Below are 15,241 nucleotides of genomic sequence, written 5' to 3' on the forward strand. Positions count from 1 at the left end.
GATAAAGTCTGGCTCCCATACTATGAAGTTTTGCGACTGGAAGCCATTGGGCAATATCTTGAAGCATTAGGTGTACCCAATATAACGCACTTACCTCGAAAGATCTCTAAGGCAACCCCAGACACTAGTGTCGCCTCCGTCACTACCGTCAATACAGCCGAGGACGCTAGACATTGCCTCGAGCAAATTATCGCCCAAATGCTCTCTGATTTGCTGGTTAAGATGTCCCCCAAAGACCCCAAGCCTAAACATATAAGGGAGACACCCACTCACGTAGACGAGCACTCTGAACCTCCCATGTCTCAAGCAGTCCCTACCCACTCTCTCCCTGAGCCAATGAACGTCGACATTGTCACTCATCCTCCCTCGCACGAACCAGGTGAGATCCCAGGCTCAGACCCACGCACCCCTCATCCCAGATCCTCTCATTCGAGCAGGAGGAGTAACTGCTCAAGAGGGCGAGGTGGAAGAGGATACAGGCCCTCCCACAGAGAGCCTAACGCTGAAGCGCTCAACGCCTTCACCCAGTTCTTCAGAACTGAGGCAAAAGCTAGTAAGAAATTTACAACCCCTCCCCAAGTCCGCAGTCTAAAGACTAGCACTCTCTTAGAGGAACTAGCAATCAAAAAGGAGACTCACGCATTTGAGCAACAACTTCAAGCTGAGCATGAACGCTCCTATGCTTCCTGACCCTGGGTAATGCCTAGTAGTAACCTCTCCATCGACAATTGTCGCCAGAACCGCGACCTTCAATACAAACGGTCCCACCCTTCCTCCTCGAGCTCTGCGCTCCACGTGAACTCACCAGCTCCCTTAACGGCTGCTCAAGTCATCTCTGCCGCGACCACCCAAGCCAAGAGCCTGAAAAGCACACCTACTACCGCCTCCTCTACCTCTCATGAAGTGGATCCTGGCGCTGATGTTGATGACATTGTCGCAGCTGCCGAGTTATTGGACCTAGAGCGCGACGCCCGGATCAAGAGCCTATCTAATGCTCAATTCTTGGGTAGAGTTACCATCCTCAGCCTCACCTTGTCCAATATACTCATTCTTCTCGTCCTATTAGCCGCGTTTGGTTCTGTCATGACCAATGCCTCCCTAACCCAATAGGAACTCCTAAACTCCCGCATGACATTGCAGCTCCTCCTACTGGATGAGCTGGAGGGCATATGTGACGTTCGTTAAAAGGCTTAGGCTCCCAACACCTAAATGGTTACCGATTAATATATAGATCAACTCTGATATATTCTCCCCCTTTTTGTTACCCTGTTTATTCCCTGTTATTCCTCTTATTCCTACTTTCCCAGATCCTCTCTAACCTATACAAACTAGCATACTTAGTGTAGGATCAGGAGTTGATCCTTTCCCCCCAAAATAAAGCTTAGTTCGGCCAGTTTACTACTGTTCGAACCCTAAGTCCTCTCTCAAGTCAACTCAATTCTTGTGTGTACGTTCCTAGAACGTCACAGACCTTGACTACCATCAGTGAACCCGTGAGGAAAGTAGAAGGCCATAAATTACAATATATAGTACATAATCACAAGAACTAGCGTAATTCTGCTATAGACAATCACATTGTTATGTTTGGATTTATAGAGGAAAGACGCTTCCCTGATTTTCCTATAAAATTTTATGATCGAGAGAAGCACCTGATTTTACTCAAACTCCAAAGCATCAAATAATTGACCCAAAAATATAAAGGTTTACAATGCTTTGTCTAACCGTCAAATTTATATGGTATATGTCAGAATGATACTACTCGGAGTAAGTTAGACAGAACTACCAAAAGCACCAGCATGACAGATTCCCCGCAACTACCTGCCATTTTATCACCAGCACCAAATAATTCTCAACCTCAAACACACATTTTGTGAAGAAAATCAAATTTATTTATATTCAAATACATATGTAGTTACAGGACAAAAAAAAGAAACAGGGAATGATAGTGAAGAGGGAATATCACAACATGAATGACAGAGCAGCCACAAGAGAGGGACTAAGGCCAGCAAGGAACCACGAGAAACAGCCAATGAGGAACCACAAGAAAAGGCCAGCAAGGAACCACGAAGAAAGGCCAGGGAAAGACCACCACGAACGGCCAGGAAGGAACCATGAGGAAAGGCCAGAGAGGGACCACCATGAACGGCCAGGGAGGAACCACAAGGAAGAACCAGGGAGGGACCACCATGAACAGGAGGAACTTGAGAGGTGGTGGTAGTAGCAGTGAAACAAGATTGAAAGGAACTTAGCATGAAAATTTCCGTCCTGCACAAACAATGACAAACCAATTTCAACCACTTGCGCTGGTCACATGATTTGAGGTTATCCGATAATACGTATTATCTACAGTAAAATTTGAGGCTGAGGTGATGGTCACGTGCATGATCTTGGATGACATTGTAATTCACGCAATATTTGAATCGACTTATATAGATTTGTAAGTCAAATATAAATGAGGGAATATGATGTTGCTCGACAAACGGTACCTAATTACACAAATTCATGACCTTGTCGGAAATTCTCATAAGAATCTACATTAGGTTACAAGTGCTAATGGTCCTTTCCATGATAAGTCTTATATCACTTGGTAGTTTAAAATATAAATGAAGGGATATGGTATGAGTCAACAAGTATGACTTAACGATGCTATTGCACATTGATCGCTGCGACGGTGCAATGTTATTATCTTGTCGCAAACTCCTCATGGTAAAATGAATTTTCAGACATCTATGGCTATGTACTGATCACTAATATTTCTTGCCATATACATAGGTATATTCAGCAGTAGCAAAATTATTTCACACTATATTTCTCACAGCTACCATATCACGGACTCATCAATTCACTGATGACTGGTGGTACGTGCAGGTGGTGTTTGTGTAGCATGCCAAAGACGAAATTTTGAACCCAACTGAGAGGGCTAGATCGAGATTGTGTCACACATTCAGTTGCTCCCCATGATATCGATAACTGTCAACAAATTGTTCACAAGGGACTGCTCAATTATAGATGAAATCACATGCAATAGCGGGATGTGAAGTTACCTAGGTCAACCACCCCCCGACACATCACATGACTTTGCCACATGTACAAACAAACACTTCGCGAGATGTTCAAGCTTGCTCATCAGTAAAACACACAGTTCCTTACCTTACTTATATTTAACTTTTCTTGTGCAACAAGTAGAAATAAGCCTGAATAAGCAAGGGTAAAAATAAGTAGATGGCCAGTTGAAAAAGGCCATTCATCATCTGAATTCTCACTTATTTCTGACTTAGTTTACTTTTCGCATCACAAAAAAAGTAAAAAAGGGCATTGTCCATTCAGAAAAGCACAACATGAAAGCAATCAAGGGGACCACTAAGGAAAGACAAAACCGAGAAAATCAACAGTAAGCTATGCATGGAGTAGTAGAAAATGGTACAAGAGATGCATAATGAGTGGTGATAGTAGTAGTCTGAGCAAGTTGAAGATGGCGGCGAAGGGCTATATGGAGAACTAGGGATCGGCACTGGTAAACCCCCAGGTACCAGAGCCCACACCTGGCAAACCCCAGGTAACACATACAAGTGATATACAATTAGAAATAAAAACATCCACTGGATTCTAGATTAAAAAACGCACCTGTACCAATGCAAGTAAACACAAGCGGCAGCCAAGTGAAAACACGTGGAGACAGATGCAGACATGCAGAAATGAGTGGCGCCAAGCGCATACACAGCAAAATGGGCAGTGATATGTGCAAACAACAAGCAGGGACAACCAGAAATGAGTGGCAGTGGGCGACACAAGCAGGCACCAAGCGAAAACGCGCGAGGGCAGGTGCAGAAAAGTGCAGACATGCAGAAATGAGTGGCGCCAAGCGCATACAAGCAAAAATGGGCAGTGGTATGCGCAAACAGGCAGGGACAACCAAAAATGAGTGGCAGTGGGTGCAAACGAGTGGGGATAAGTGCTCATACACTAGACCAGGTGCAAACATGCAGGAGACATACTTGTCAGTGCCATGCAACATTTGGCATCGTGAATGCGTGTCCTGCACAAGGCCGTCGAGGTATTTTGCCAATGGTCGAGTTGGAGACTCAAGTAGTCTATAGAGTTGAGTTGAGTAAATTATAATAAATAAAAAAAAGACTTACAAGATCAGTGTGCAGGTAATAGCAGCTGCAGCAGGACCCAGGTGGAAGTTAGAGTTGAAGTTGTAAGTTGTGTACACAAAAATGAGACGTCACATGACACTCACGTGACGTGTCGGGTGGAGGTTGAGCTGGGACAGCTTGGGATGTGCTGCATGGTCAAAAACCCTGGGGTTAGCCGACGAGCACCTTCGATCTGCAGGCTCGGCGTCGTGTAGCATCAACCTAGGATGTAGGTACTCCTCAAGGTCATGCAAAAGGTCAAGAAAAACATGACACACATCTGTGTTGAATGGCTTCTGGACAGTATTCTGGGATGGACGAAGATGCGAAAGGCTGTTGAGGAGACCTTTGTATTGATGCGTAGTCTGAGAGAAGATGAGAGGGAGAGAAAGTAATATTCATCAGCTAAGATGTGTGAGATGCGCAAGATGTTATCGAGAGAGATGCAACTGAAGAGAAAGACATATATAGTGAGTAGTGAATTTTACTTTCAGAGATGAGATGAGACAGAGTACTTACTAGTGTGTTGAGATCTCAGATAAACAAATGAAAGGGAGGTCCAAAAGAAGCAGCTTGTGCTCGAAGGGATTTGGGATCGACAAAGACAAACCTTCGGAGCATGTTGAGTCCGAAAAGTGTTATGGTTCTCTTTGTCCCTATCTTTGCTTACTAAACCTTCTATGGACTTCCATCACATTCTATTGTACGATGTCCTTTCTCTTTTTCTCATTGGCTTATTATATTCCAACTCCACTTTAACTATTCAGACTCCATTTCAATCCTCTTATTTAAACCTCATCTTTACCACTTGTATTCTTTAACTTGACCTATGCAGACCAGGGCCTGCAATCTACTGCTTTACTTGCACAACTAGACACTAGGGTGTCTCTATAACTTTTGACTCTTGTTTCTGCTAAAGACGTCTAATCGATGCTGAGTGTAACAAAAGGTCAAGTTTCTTTCAGAACCGCTGTTCCCCAAATTGGCGACCCACCAGAACCAGAATGATCTCTAGTTTGAAATTCACACTAGACACAATGACCTGCCTCTCATCTTAGTAGGCGCCTCATCAGACACCACAGACCCCACCAGAAACTATCTGGGTTTTACCTGGGACGAAGAAAGACAGATTTACGTCAAACCTGTCCAAGATGGTAGACTCGCTACCATTGAAGAGTGGAGAACCTTCATCGAACACCAAGACCATTGTGTTGCCAGATACCACTACGACTTCACTTCTGAGACCTACGTACCCAATGACATCCCTTTATCCCCTCCAGGAGGCATACACACCCCATTACCTCCTGTCCAACCTCCTACCCCAGAACAGAACGACATCGATCTAGGTTCAGATGACAAAGACTCAGATAATGATGAAGACGATGAAGACAACATGCCTAAAATCATTGGCAACACCCCTCCCCCCTTCACTGGTGACACCCGCATCGCCCATGGATGGCTCCTCCAAGTCGGAGCGTACCTAGACATAAACAGTGGAGTATACAACACTGACAAATAGAAGATCATCTTTATACTATCATTGATGACTAAAGGAGAAGCCGCTAAATGGGCGGAAGGAATTTTCAAACAAGCAGTCACTGTGAACAACACTTATGGAGAATACATTGATTTCATCACTCAGCTCAGAAACACGTTCTTCCCAAAGAATGTCAATGAATCAGCTCTCCGCAGACTTTCCACACTCAAACAGACAGGCAGCATCTCTGCCTACGCCTCCATCTTCCGCACCATCATCGCCGACACTGACATTGATCAAGAGTTGATCAAAATCATGTTCTTCAAGAACGGTCTGAAACGCGAAATCATTAACGCCATCATGGCATTCCAGACCCTCCCCACCATGATAGAAGATTGGCTTACCAACACCTTAGAAGTGGAATCTCGCCACTTCGTAACCAACCCCTCTAACCACTGCTCTCACGACCACAACTCCATGGACATTGACCGTACTGAGATAGAAGGAGAAGATGAAGAAAGGCAGGTGAAGAAGACTTACCTTTCCCCTCAAGAGCGGGAATGCAGGCGCAAGAACAGGCCTCTGCTTCAAGTGCGGCAAGAAAGGTCTTATTAAAGATTGCCCAAACCACCCCTGCCTTTACACCAAGGCCGCCGCAGACTGCCGCCAAGAAAGCGAGTAAGGACGAAGAAGACGACTATAAGGAGTTCTCAGAGTGGAAGGCGTTTAAAGCACGCCAGGCAAAGAAGACTGAGGATAAGGATTTTGCTTAGAGGAGACTGGACCAGTGTCAGTATCTCCTAGAATCGGACTAGTAGTACAATCGATTGGTGACTCAAATTCTATGCAGTTTGCCATTAACTTTTGACTCTAGCCCCGCCATCGCCGAAGCCGCAGCTCTAATAGACTGTGGAGCAGAGGGGGAATTTATCGACTGGATGTTTGTCCGTCAAAATTCCATCCCTACTGAACGACTCCCAAGACCAATCAAAGTCCAAAACATAGATGGAACACTCAATAAGCAAGGTCAGATCACACACGCTTGAAATATGTCCTTTTATATTAGAGGAATTCCCATGAAAACATGTTTCCTTATCACCTCTCTAGGAGGTGAAGATGTTATTCTGGGAATATCCTGGCTAAAGAAAGAAAACCCACAGATCAACTGGACAAAAGAAGAAGTGACCTTACAAGAGCGAAGCGCTTACATAGAAGACGTCGAAGAAGAAAATCCCTTCTTCGACGCACAGGAGTCCCTAGAAGATGAATGGGACCCTGCCGCAGAAAGTATTCCGTATTCCTCCAAAATCCCCAAACTCCTTGACCCTGAACCCACTGACGAAGCAGAAGAAGAATTAGATCCTGATGAATTCTTGATCGCCTACTGCAAAGGTGATCACATCATAGGGACTTACGAAACTTTTGAATCCCCTCTAACTGATGAACATATCCCCGCCAACCACAAATACTTCTTGATCCATGGAACCTTAGTCAGGAAAGCCGACAAGAAATATAAGGACGTATTTGGAGAAGTAGCTAACGGAACTCCCCCATCAGAACGCAAGTTTGATCATAAGATCAATCTCAAGGACACCTTCGAACCGCGTAAATGCAAAATTTACCCACTTAACCCCACAGAAGAGAAGGCCATGAACGACTTTATTGACGAAAATCTTGCTAAAGGCACCATTATCCCCTCCGAATCACCACAATCATCTCCATTCTTCTTCGTCAGCAAGAAAGATGGTTCACTACGCCCCTGCCAAGACTATTGTTACCTCAATGAACACACGGTTAAGAACAATTATCCACTTCCGCTAATCTCAGATCTTATAGATAAGCTAAAGAACGCGAAGATCTTTACCAAGATGGACATCCAATGGGGATACAACAATGTCTGACTCAAGAAGACCAATCAATGGAAAGCCGCATTCGCCACGGCAAGAGGACTCTTTGAACCCATGGTAATGTTCTTTGGCATGTGTAATTTGCCCACTACCTTCCAATCTATGATGAACTGATATGTTCAGAGATATGATCCAAGAAGGATGGCTTATAATATACATGGACAATATACTGATCTTCTCTGACGATTACGATACCCATCAGAAACGAACCCACCATGTCCTGGAAAGACTCCACGAACACCGCCTATATCTCAAACTGGAGAAATGCATGTTCAACATAGAAGAAATCAAATATCTCAGGCATGATCATCAAACCAGGATCGGTAGCTATGGACCCGGCTAAACTGAAGGGAATCTCCGAGTGGGAAACCCCGAAGAAAGTCAAAGAAGTCCGATCTTTCCTCGGATTTGCCAATTTCTATCGCCGCTTTATTGCTGACTATTCCACAATCGCCCGTCCTTTGATAGATCTCATGAAGAAAGATATGCCATTTGAATGGAACAAAGAACGCGACTCCGTGTTTCGAAGATTGAAATCAATCTTTACGTCAGCTCCTATCCTCCAGATCCCTGACCACCTTTCCCCCTTTGCCATCGCCACTGACGCCTCCTTATACGCTACCGGCGCAGTCCTCCTCCAAAAAGATCCCAACGGCGAATGGCTCCCCTGCTCATATCTTTCTCAATCCTTTGCTCCCACTGAACGTAACTACCAGATCTATGACCGAAAACTCCTTGCTGTTATTCGTGCGCTCAAAGCTTGGCGCCATTACCTCCTGGGCTCTCCTTTCCCAGTCGAAGTCCAAACTGACCATAAAAACCTCACCTACTTCTGTGACGTCCAAGATCTCAATAGACGCCAAGCACGGTGGCAAACCTTCCTATCCCAGTTTGATATCCATTTCAAATTTGTACCAGGCAAAGACTTAACTATTCCAGACACCCTTTCCCATAGATCGGATCACCTTCCGGACGATAGTGTCAAAAAGGACAATTGTAGTATCCAACTTCTTCCTGATTATATGTTCATCAATTCCGTTTCTCTTTCTGAACAATTATTTATCTCTTCTTCCATTGACCCAGTAGTACAAACAGTGCTCGACGTGCTCCAGAATCCTTCCATCCCTCCTCCTCTTCGCTCTGCTTTATCTGACTGGAAACTATCTGACGGCATTCTTACTTATAAAGGACTCACCTATGTACCCCCAGGCGACCTACAGTCACAGTATCACTTCCCTTCATCATGACTCCCCCACCTGCCAGCCATCCAGGATGCTATAAAACCCAGGAACTTCTCTCACAAGATTACTGGTGGCCAGGGCCTCTCCACGTTCATAAAGAACTTCGTCGACGGCTGTAGCATCTGCCAACAGAATAAAGTAAACACGCACCCATTGTCTCCCCCTTTATGCCCTATTCCTGCTCCTATATCTAATTGCCCTTTTCGCTCACTGTTCCACTGATCTCATCACCGACCTCCCACCTTCCAATGGCTACGATAGCATCATGGTCATGGTAGACCATGGCCTTTCAAAGGGGGTAATTCTCACTCCATGTAACAAAACAATAGATGCTGAAGGCGTAGCAAATGTTTTCTTTTCCAAAGTATTCTCTAGATATGGACTTTACAATAAGATTATCTCTGACTGCAGACCCCAATTTGCCTCTAGATTCCAGATCAAACTCAGAAAACTCATCGGATATAATAACTCCCTTTCCACTGCATTCCACCCCCAGAGTGATGGAGAGACCGAACGAGTTAACCAAGAACTCGAAGTCTACCTCCAGATCTTCTGCGCTAACGATGCGACTGGCTGGGCTTCAATGCTCCCTCTCACAGAGTTCATTCACAACTCCCGTCATCATTCCGCTCGTGGCACATTGTTGTTCTACCTTATGATGGGTTATCACCCTAAACACCTCCCCGATCTCCACCCTAAGAGCGACATCCCTAACGTCGAACAACGTCTCATTATCCTTAACAAGGCACGTGACAAAGCCTTAGCCACTCATGAATTAGCGCGCAATACCATGAGATAACAAATCACATCCAAGTTTGTACTGTTCAACAAAGGTGACAAGGTTTGGCTCAAATCTAAGAACCTTCACCTCAGATATCCTAATCGCAAACTTGCACCTAAACAAGAAGGACCATTCACTATCACCGATGTTCTATCCCCAGTTACCTACCGACTCTCTCTCCCCGCGCAATGGTGTATTCACCCTGTATTCCACACCACACTTTTATCACCATTCAAAGAGAACGACACTCATGGTCCTAACTTCGTCGCACCACCACCAGACCTTGTAGATGGCGAAGAGGAACAAGAGATAGAGGCCATCGTCGGCCATAGAGGTTCATCCTCACGCAGATATTACAACGTTAAGTGGAAGGGGTTCCCGAGTTCCAAGAACAAATGGATGACAGAAAGGCAGATGGGTAATGCTTCTGATATTCTCCTTTCTTATAACAATGCATATCGTCTTTGATTTCTCTTTTCTTTTGTAGTATTCATGGACTACTACCCTTAAAACAGGGGTAATGTTACGGTTCTCTTTTTCCCTATCTTTGCTTACTAAACCTTCTATGGACTTCCATCACATTCTATCATATGATGTCCTTTCTCTTTTTCTCATTGGCTTATTATATTCCAACTCCACTTTAACTATTCAGACTCCATTTCAATCCTCTTATTTAAACCTCATCTTTACCACTTGTATTCTTTAACTTGACCTATGCAGACCAGGGCCTGCAATCTACTGCTTTACTTGCACAACTAGACACTAGGGTGTCTCTATAACTTTTGACTCTTGTTTCTGCTAAAGACGTCTAATCGACGCTGAGTGTAACAAAAAGTGCGGAGACCAAAGGGTCCGAAAGGAAACACTAATCCAGACCAAAACACACTAGAAGTAGCAGATAGGGAGGTGGGTGCAACGGGAGAGCTACAGGCAAAAGGAGATGAGCACAGAGAAGAAGAAGGAAATGTGGCGCTGATTCTCAAGTCGAGACTGGGGTGACTCGGACGTGTGCTTCAATAGAATAGACACACACATATGGCGAATCTTCATGTGACTGCCTACAAAGGCCATGTTTCATGCATCAACGCTCACGATTCGCTTGAAACGGCCACCTGATGAAACATACCACCTGACAGGATTATAACGGACACAAGCGGACTAAAAGTTTTCATTTCCCACTTTCAATTTCAACTTTAGTTTTCGGCTTTCGACTTCCAATATGGATTTCGCACCACAGATGTGGATTCAACTTGGCCAGTGGACAGGTTGCTTCCATTCGCATTAACGTAGCTCTAGGTGAAAGATTGAAAGCTTGCTGCGGTGCCTTGTACATAGTTAGGGGTAAGTGGTAGTGGTTATTTATGTACTGTTTGCACCAACAAGCTGATATTTGGTTGTGTTGAGGTGTTAGTCCGCCATTAACTTGTGTGTCTAGGTCCCTGGGCATCAAAGTGACTGCTGTGTGTCCTCGGAGCTCTGCCCACCTTGTTGTGCAACTCCCTTTGGTGTGCCAGGGGGCGAAAAACATAAAAGGCAGAGCTGGTTTACCTCAGTTAGTACCACTGGGATCCTGCTCATTCCAGACTGCCGGTATGAGCGCCATGTGTGGCTCCCCTCAGTGGGATCTCATTGAATCGGTAAGTCTCAATCTAGTATTGGCTCCTTTACCTCCCCTTGAGACAGGTATGGCCCTTTTTGCCCCAAGCTGAATGGTGGAGTATCACGCTCTCGTTCCCTCATCTATCACCGATTTTTTTAGTTATATTTACTCATCACACTAACGCACTTGACCCAGGCCAAATTGTAACATGCATGCAGCCAAAGTTCTCTCTTCTGGCGTCTCACACTCATCAACAACCTCTCCATATCACCGACTCTCATTGTCCTAGTCTCCGCAGGCGGCTCAGACACAAGCATGATCAACAGCTACGGCGGACTCGTACTCGGCATCACAGCCCTCGACAGGCTTCTCCTCGGTTCCAAATTCTTCATTATGGAAATCAGTGCCATGCACTGGGTCACTTGTCTCCGTGACACCGCTTTCAGCTGTGTTCTCAGCCAGGACAAGAGCTGGTTTGACCATCCTGAGAATGGTGCAGCCAAGCTTACCCAAGTCATCGTGAAAGATGGAGATGATGCGTGTACGCTGATCACTGTGGTGTCTAGATCGTTGCTGTTGGCGTGATGATGACTGTTGGACTTGTCTGGGCTATGGCTTGGGGGTGGCAGTTGATGCTTGTTGGGCTGGCTATTGGGCCTGTTTTGTTGGAGTTATGGGTCTGCAGACGGGTTTGATGGCCAAGTGCGAGGTGCACAATAAGAGGGCTCGTGAGGAGGTTGCGAGGGTGTACTACAAGGTGAGTTTCATCTTTGCTGTTGTTATGAGTAACATTCTGATTTGTTCTCTAGTCAATTCTCAATGTCCATGGTATTCGTGCTATGTCTCTTGAACCTGTTCTTCAGGCTTAATTCGACAAGGCCACTTTGCAGTGCCTTTCCACTGATGTACAAGGGCGCTCCATCTGCTGGCTGCGGACATCTGTTGTACTGGCGGCAGCATTAAGTTTCAGGAGACTAGATAACGTGTACACGGCTCGCGAACTGGGTCTTAGCAGAATTATAGCGAAAGCCTTCCTCCCACATTCCTCCCCATTTAGCAGACAAAATCAGCACAACCCCTCATCGTTGCACGTGAAGTATTTGAATGACAGATAATGGACCTAAGCTAGTAAGCATCTCTTTACCTTCATTGAGATTCTGACCAATCTTTCGTGAAGGTCCTGGGACGGTCTGACTCTTTACACTGCATCTTCGGACAGGAACGATAGCCATTTTCCATTGGATCATGCTGCCACCCTCCCCAAACCATGCCTAGTCACAATACATGTCCACACATGCTTCTATGCAATGGACGTGCTATTGAATGAGCAAACCACGCTCGTCATAGAACAGGAAGTTCTTCGGGACGCATCCATCTCTACCGACTTTGACAGGTGGATTCACTCCTGCATCGGAGGCAACACCTTTGATCACTACAACACATCTGTACGTCCAATGTCCCATTATTTTTAATTGTACACTTATTTTGCCTACAAGTGAAATCGGTCGCCATCACTCAGACTAATTATAGCTACGTAGTCAGTGTCTTTGATGGTCAGCTCTAGCTTTTTGGACACTTCATGTACTAGTGGGGTCCTTGTGTGCAGAATCACCATTGATGTACTATAACTAATAGAAGAGTGCATCGACTTCCACAAGTGAAATTGAGGTCAAAAGGGAAGTCAGAACCGAGCGTGAAATCAAAACTGTCTGCATGCGAAATCAAAACTGTCCACATGAAATTGAAACTGTTCATGCTGAAATCAAAATTGTCCACACAAAATCAAAATTGTTCATGTGAGATCAAAACCGTTCGAATTACTTGCATTTGAAAGCGGAAAATCTTTTTGAAAACCTTACTTCAATCACTGGGAATTTTGTCTGCTGGCGCCCTTCATAAAGGATGACACTGTTGTCAGTGTTATTGTTTAATAAAAGGTGATTGAAGCCAGCTTCTTTGATAATGGTAGAGACATCCACAGAGAAGTCTGCGCAATTCACATGGTTTTTATGGTAGAAGGGTTGTCCGATCTGTTGATTGGTTTCGGGATACGCTCATTCAGAGACAGTGAAATGGCCTTGACAATATCTTTGTGTCCCTCCAAAACAGCAGTTTCGGTCAAGGTGGCAGTGTCGAATTTCCTGATTTGATGGGGTCCTGTGCCAGCAATAAGGGTCTTTCCATCAGAGGTCCATGCCAAGCACCAATGAGACACCGCCCGGCGCAATCATCGTGCCATCAGGTCAATAACAAATTTAAACCATGTACACCCAGCTGCCTTTCACTGCTTCAATTGGTCCTAGAATTGTCTTTCTGCTCTCAGCATCCCATATTCTGAATGTCCCACTGTCACACCCACTCACCACTCGCCCTCCGTCTGGACTCCAGCAGACAGACCGCACTTCCCTTGTGTGCCTTTGTAAGTAGTCAAGACTGTCGTCCCTTAACCGTTACGCCAAAAGGCAGTGATAATGAAAGCTCATGTTTCATTATCTCGGACAGTATTTATACTGATTATGGGAACTCAGGTAAGCCACTGGGCTTACACTCTCCCACATTTTCAGATCTTTTTATCCCCCCACCAGTGCTGGTTCCCAATCACGTAGCACTGTGGTTTGGTGTGGGAATTTTATCCGAAACGGGAGGGCACAAACGGCCGCCCCAAGGGCGAATCTTGAAATTTGCCCCGGAGCGGGTTGGAACACCCGACCTCCTGCAAACCTTGAGCTTTCATTATCACTGCCTTTTGGCGTAACGGTTAAGGGACGACAGTCTTGACTACTTACAGCCTTGTCCATTTTTTATGACCTCGTCTGTGTCAATATCCCATAATATCACTGTACTATTGAAGCTACCTGCTTGCTGCTGTCTTGCCGTCCGGCGACAATATTAATGCTATGCCGTTAACAACTTCATTTCCTTCGTCCCTCCAGGCCTTCCCGACCTGCATCCCGTTGTCCAAGTCCCAGACTCGAATTGAGCCATCCTATGAACAAGTGATGATCTACTGTTTATCGGGCAGGCGTAGGATGTCAGAGACGAAACTGGTGTGTCCTTGCATCTTTTGGTGAGGTTTTTTCGTTGATTTCTCTTGCCTCGGAGGGGTTCATGAAGACATGTTTTCGGCTCACGGACTTCACCTAATGTACGCGGTACAATGTCAGCTCTTGCCCATCAAAAAGGACACCATCACTCACTCAGAGCTTGAGAGAAATTGCTGTTCAAGTCCTCTACAGGTTTGTCTTCATGCTGTTCACTAAGCACTTCACAGCTTGAGCGCGGGCTGTGCACATTAAGGGCCCCAAGTTTTGTTTTCTCACAACATGCACAGTTTCTACATCGACATCTTGACATCGCATCAGGTAGGCATGCTGGCGAGCAAGCTCGCATTCCTATATTTCTTCACTGACCCTTCTCGGAAAAATATCTGTGGCTTCGTCTGCCATGCCATCATCGTATGTCTTGCAAAGGATGTCTCGGCAAACTGGTCCCATATCTTTTGCTCAACACCGCTGGTACCGACAGTGTCACTGCACCCTTCACGACTAGTGGTCAAGAGGACAACCAGTTCAGACGCATGGGTGCTCATAGATGAGACGATCCAGCCCCTTCCAGGTGGTCTTTCTTCGAGTTCTGGATTACTCGGAACGTCCTTGTTATATCTGATCAATGCGAACAGTGGACAATGAACATCAATCATATTGATCGCAAGGCGAATTCGAAGGCTCTGGAAATGTCTATGCGAATGTTGACGACGCTCACATCACATTGTGGATTACATTTCCCCGTGTCTTGGATTATACGACTTTGTGGCCAAGTTTTACCTTTTGCTTGGACACAGTACTCGCAGGTGATGGAATTGGGCGCGTCGTGCAGTTCTTCACCCGATGCACAGCTAGGTCACCACCTTGGACAAATGTATTGCACACAAGACAGTCAGATTTCTTCTGTTCAGTCAGTATGGGGACGGTTTGTGATCCCGGGGTGACTGATATTGTGCAGGAGCCGCTGCCATGATACAACGGTAGATATGTACTAGACTTTCCTGTACTTGGTTCCGTCCTTCGTCTCCAGTCAGTCAAAACAGTGTATGAAT

At 45.4% G+C, this 15,241-nt stretch overlaps 2 protein-coding genes across 2 annotated transcripts; both read left to right on the forward strand.

Annotated features, from left to right (window-relative positions):
• Positions 1-1,708: 1,708 nt before the first annotated feature.
• On the forward strand, positions 1,709-2,208 carry EDB91DRAFT_1171119 (uncharacterized protein; the record flags this gene model as incomplete). Its single annotated transcript, XM_041320203.1, has 2 exons — positions 1,709-1,715; positions 1,947-2,208. Coding segments are annotated over 2 exons (269 nt in total), but the record flags the coding sequence as incomplete, so codon positions are not given.
• A 9,252-nt stretch (positions 2,209-11,460) lies between these two features.
• EDB91DRAFT_1255289 (uncharacterized protein) lies at positions 11,461-12,014 on the forward strand (the record flags this gene model as incomplete). The annotated part of the gene is made up of 4 exons (XM_041323953.1): positions 11,461-11,658; positions 11,712-11,783; positions 11,831-11,902; positions 11,955-12,014. 4 exons carry the CDS (start codon positions 11,461-11,463, stop codon positions 12,012-12,014), a joined length of 402 nt encoding a protein of 133 aa, XP_041170423.1.
• Between the last annotated feature and the right edge of the window lie 3,227 nt (positions 12,015-15,241).

This window comes from Suillus paluster (assembly GCF_016628075.1).
Source record: "Suillus paluster strain FC165 chromosome Unknown EDB91scaffold_133, whole genome shotgun sequence".
Taxonomy (NCBI): domain Eukaryota; kingdom Fungi; phylum Basidiomycota; class Agaricomycetes; order Boletales; family Suillaceae; genus Suillus; species Suillus paluster.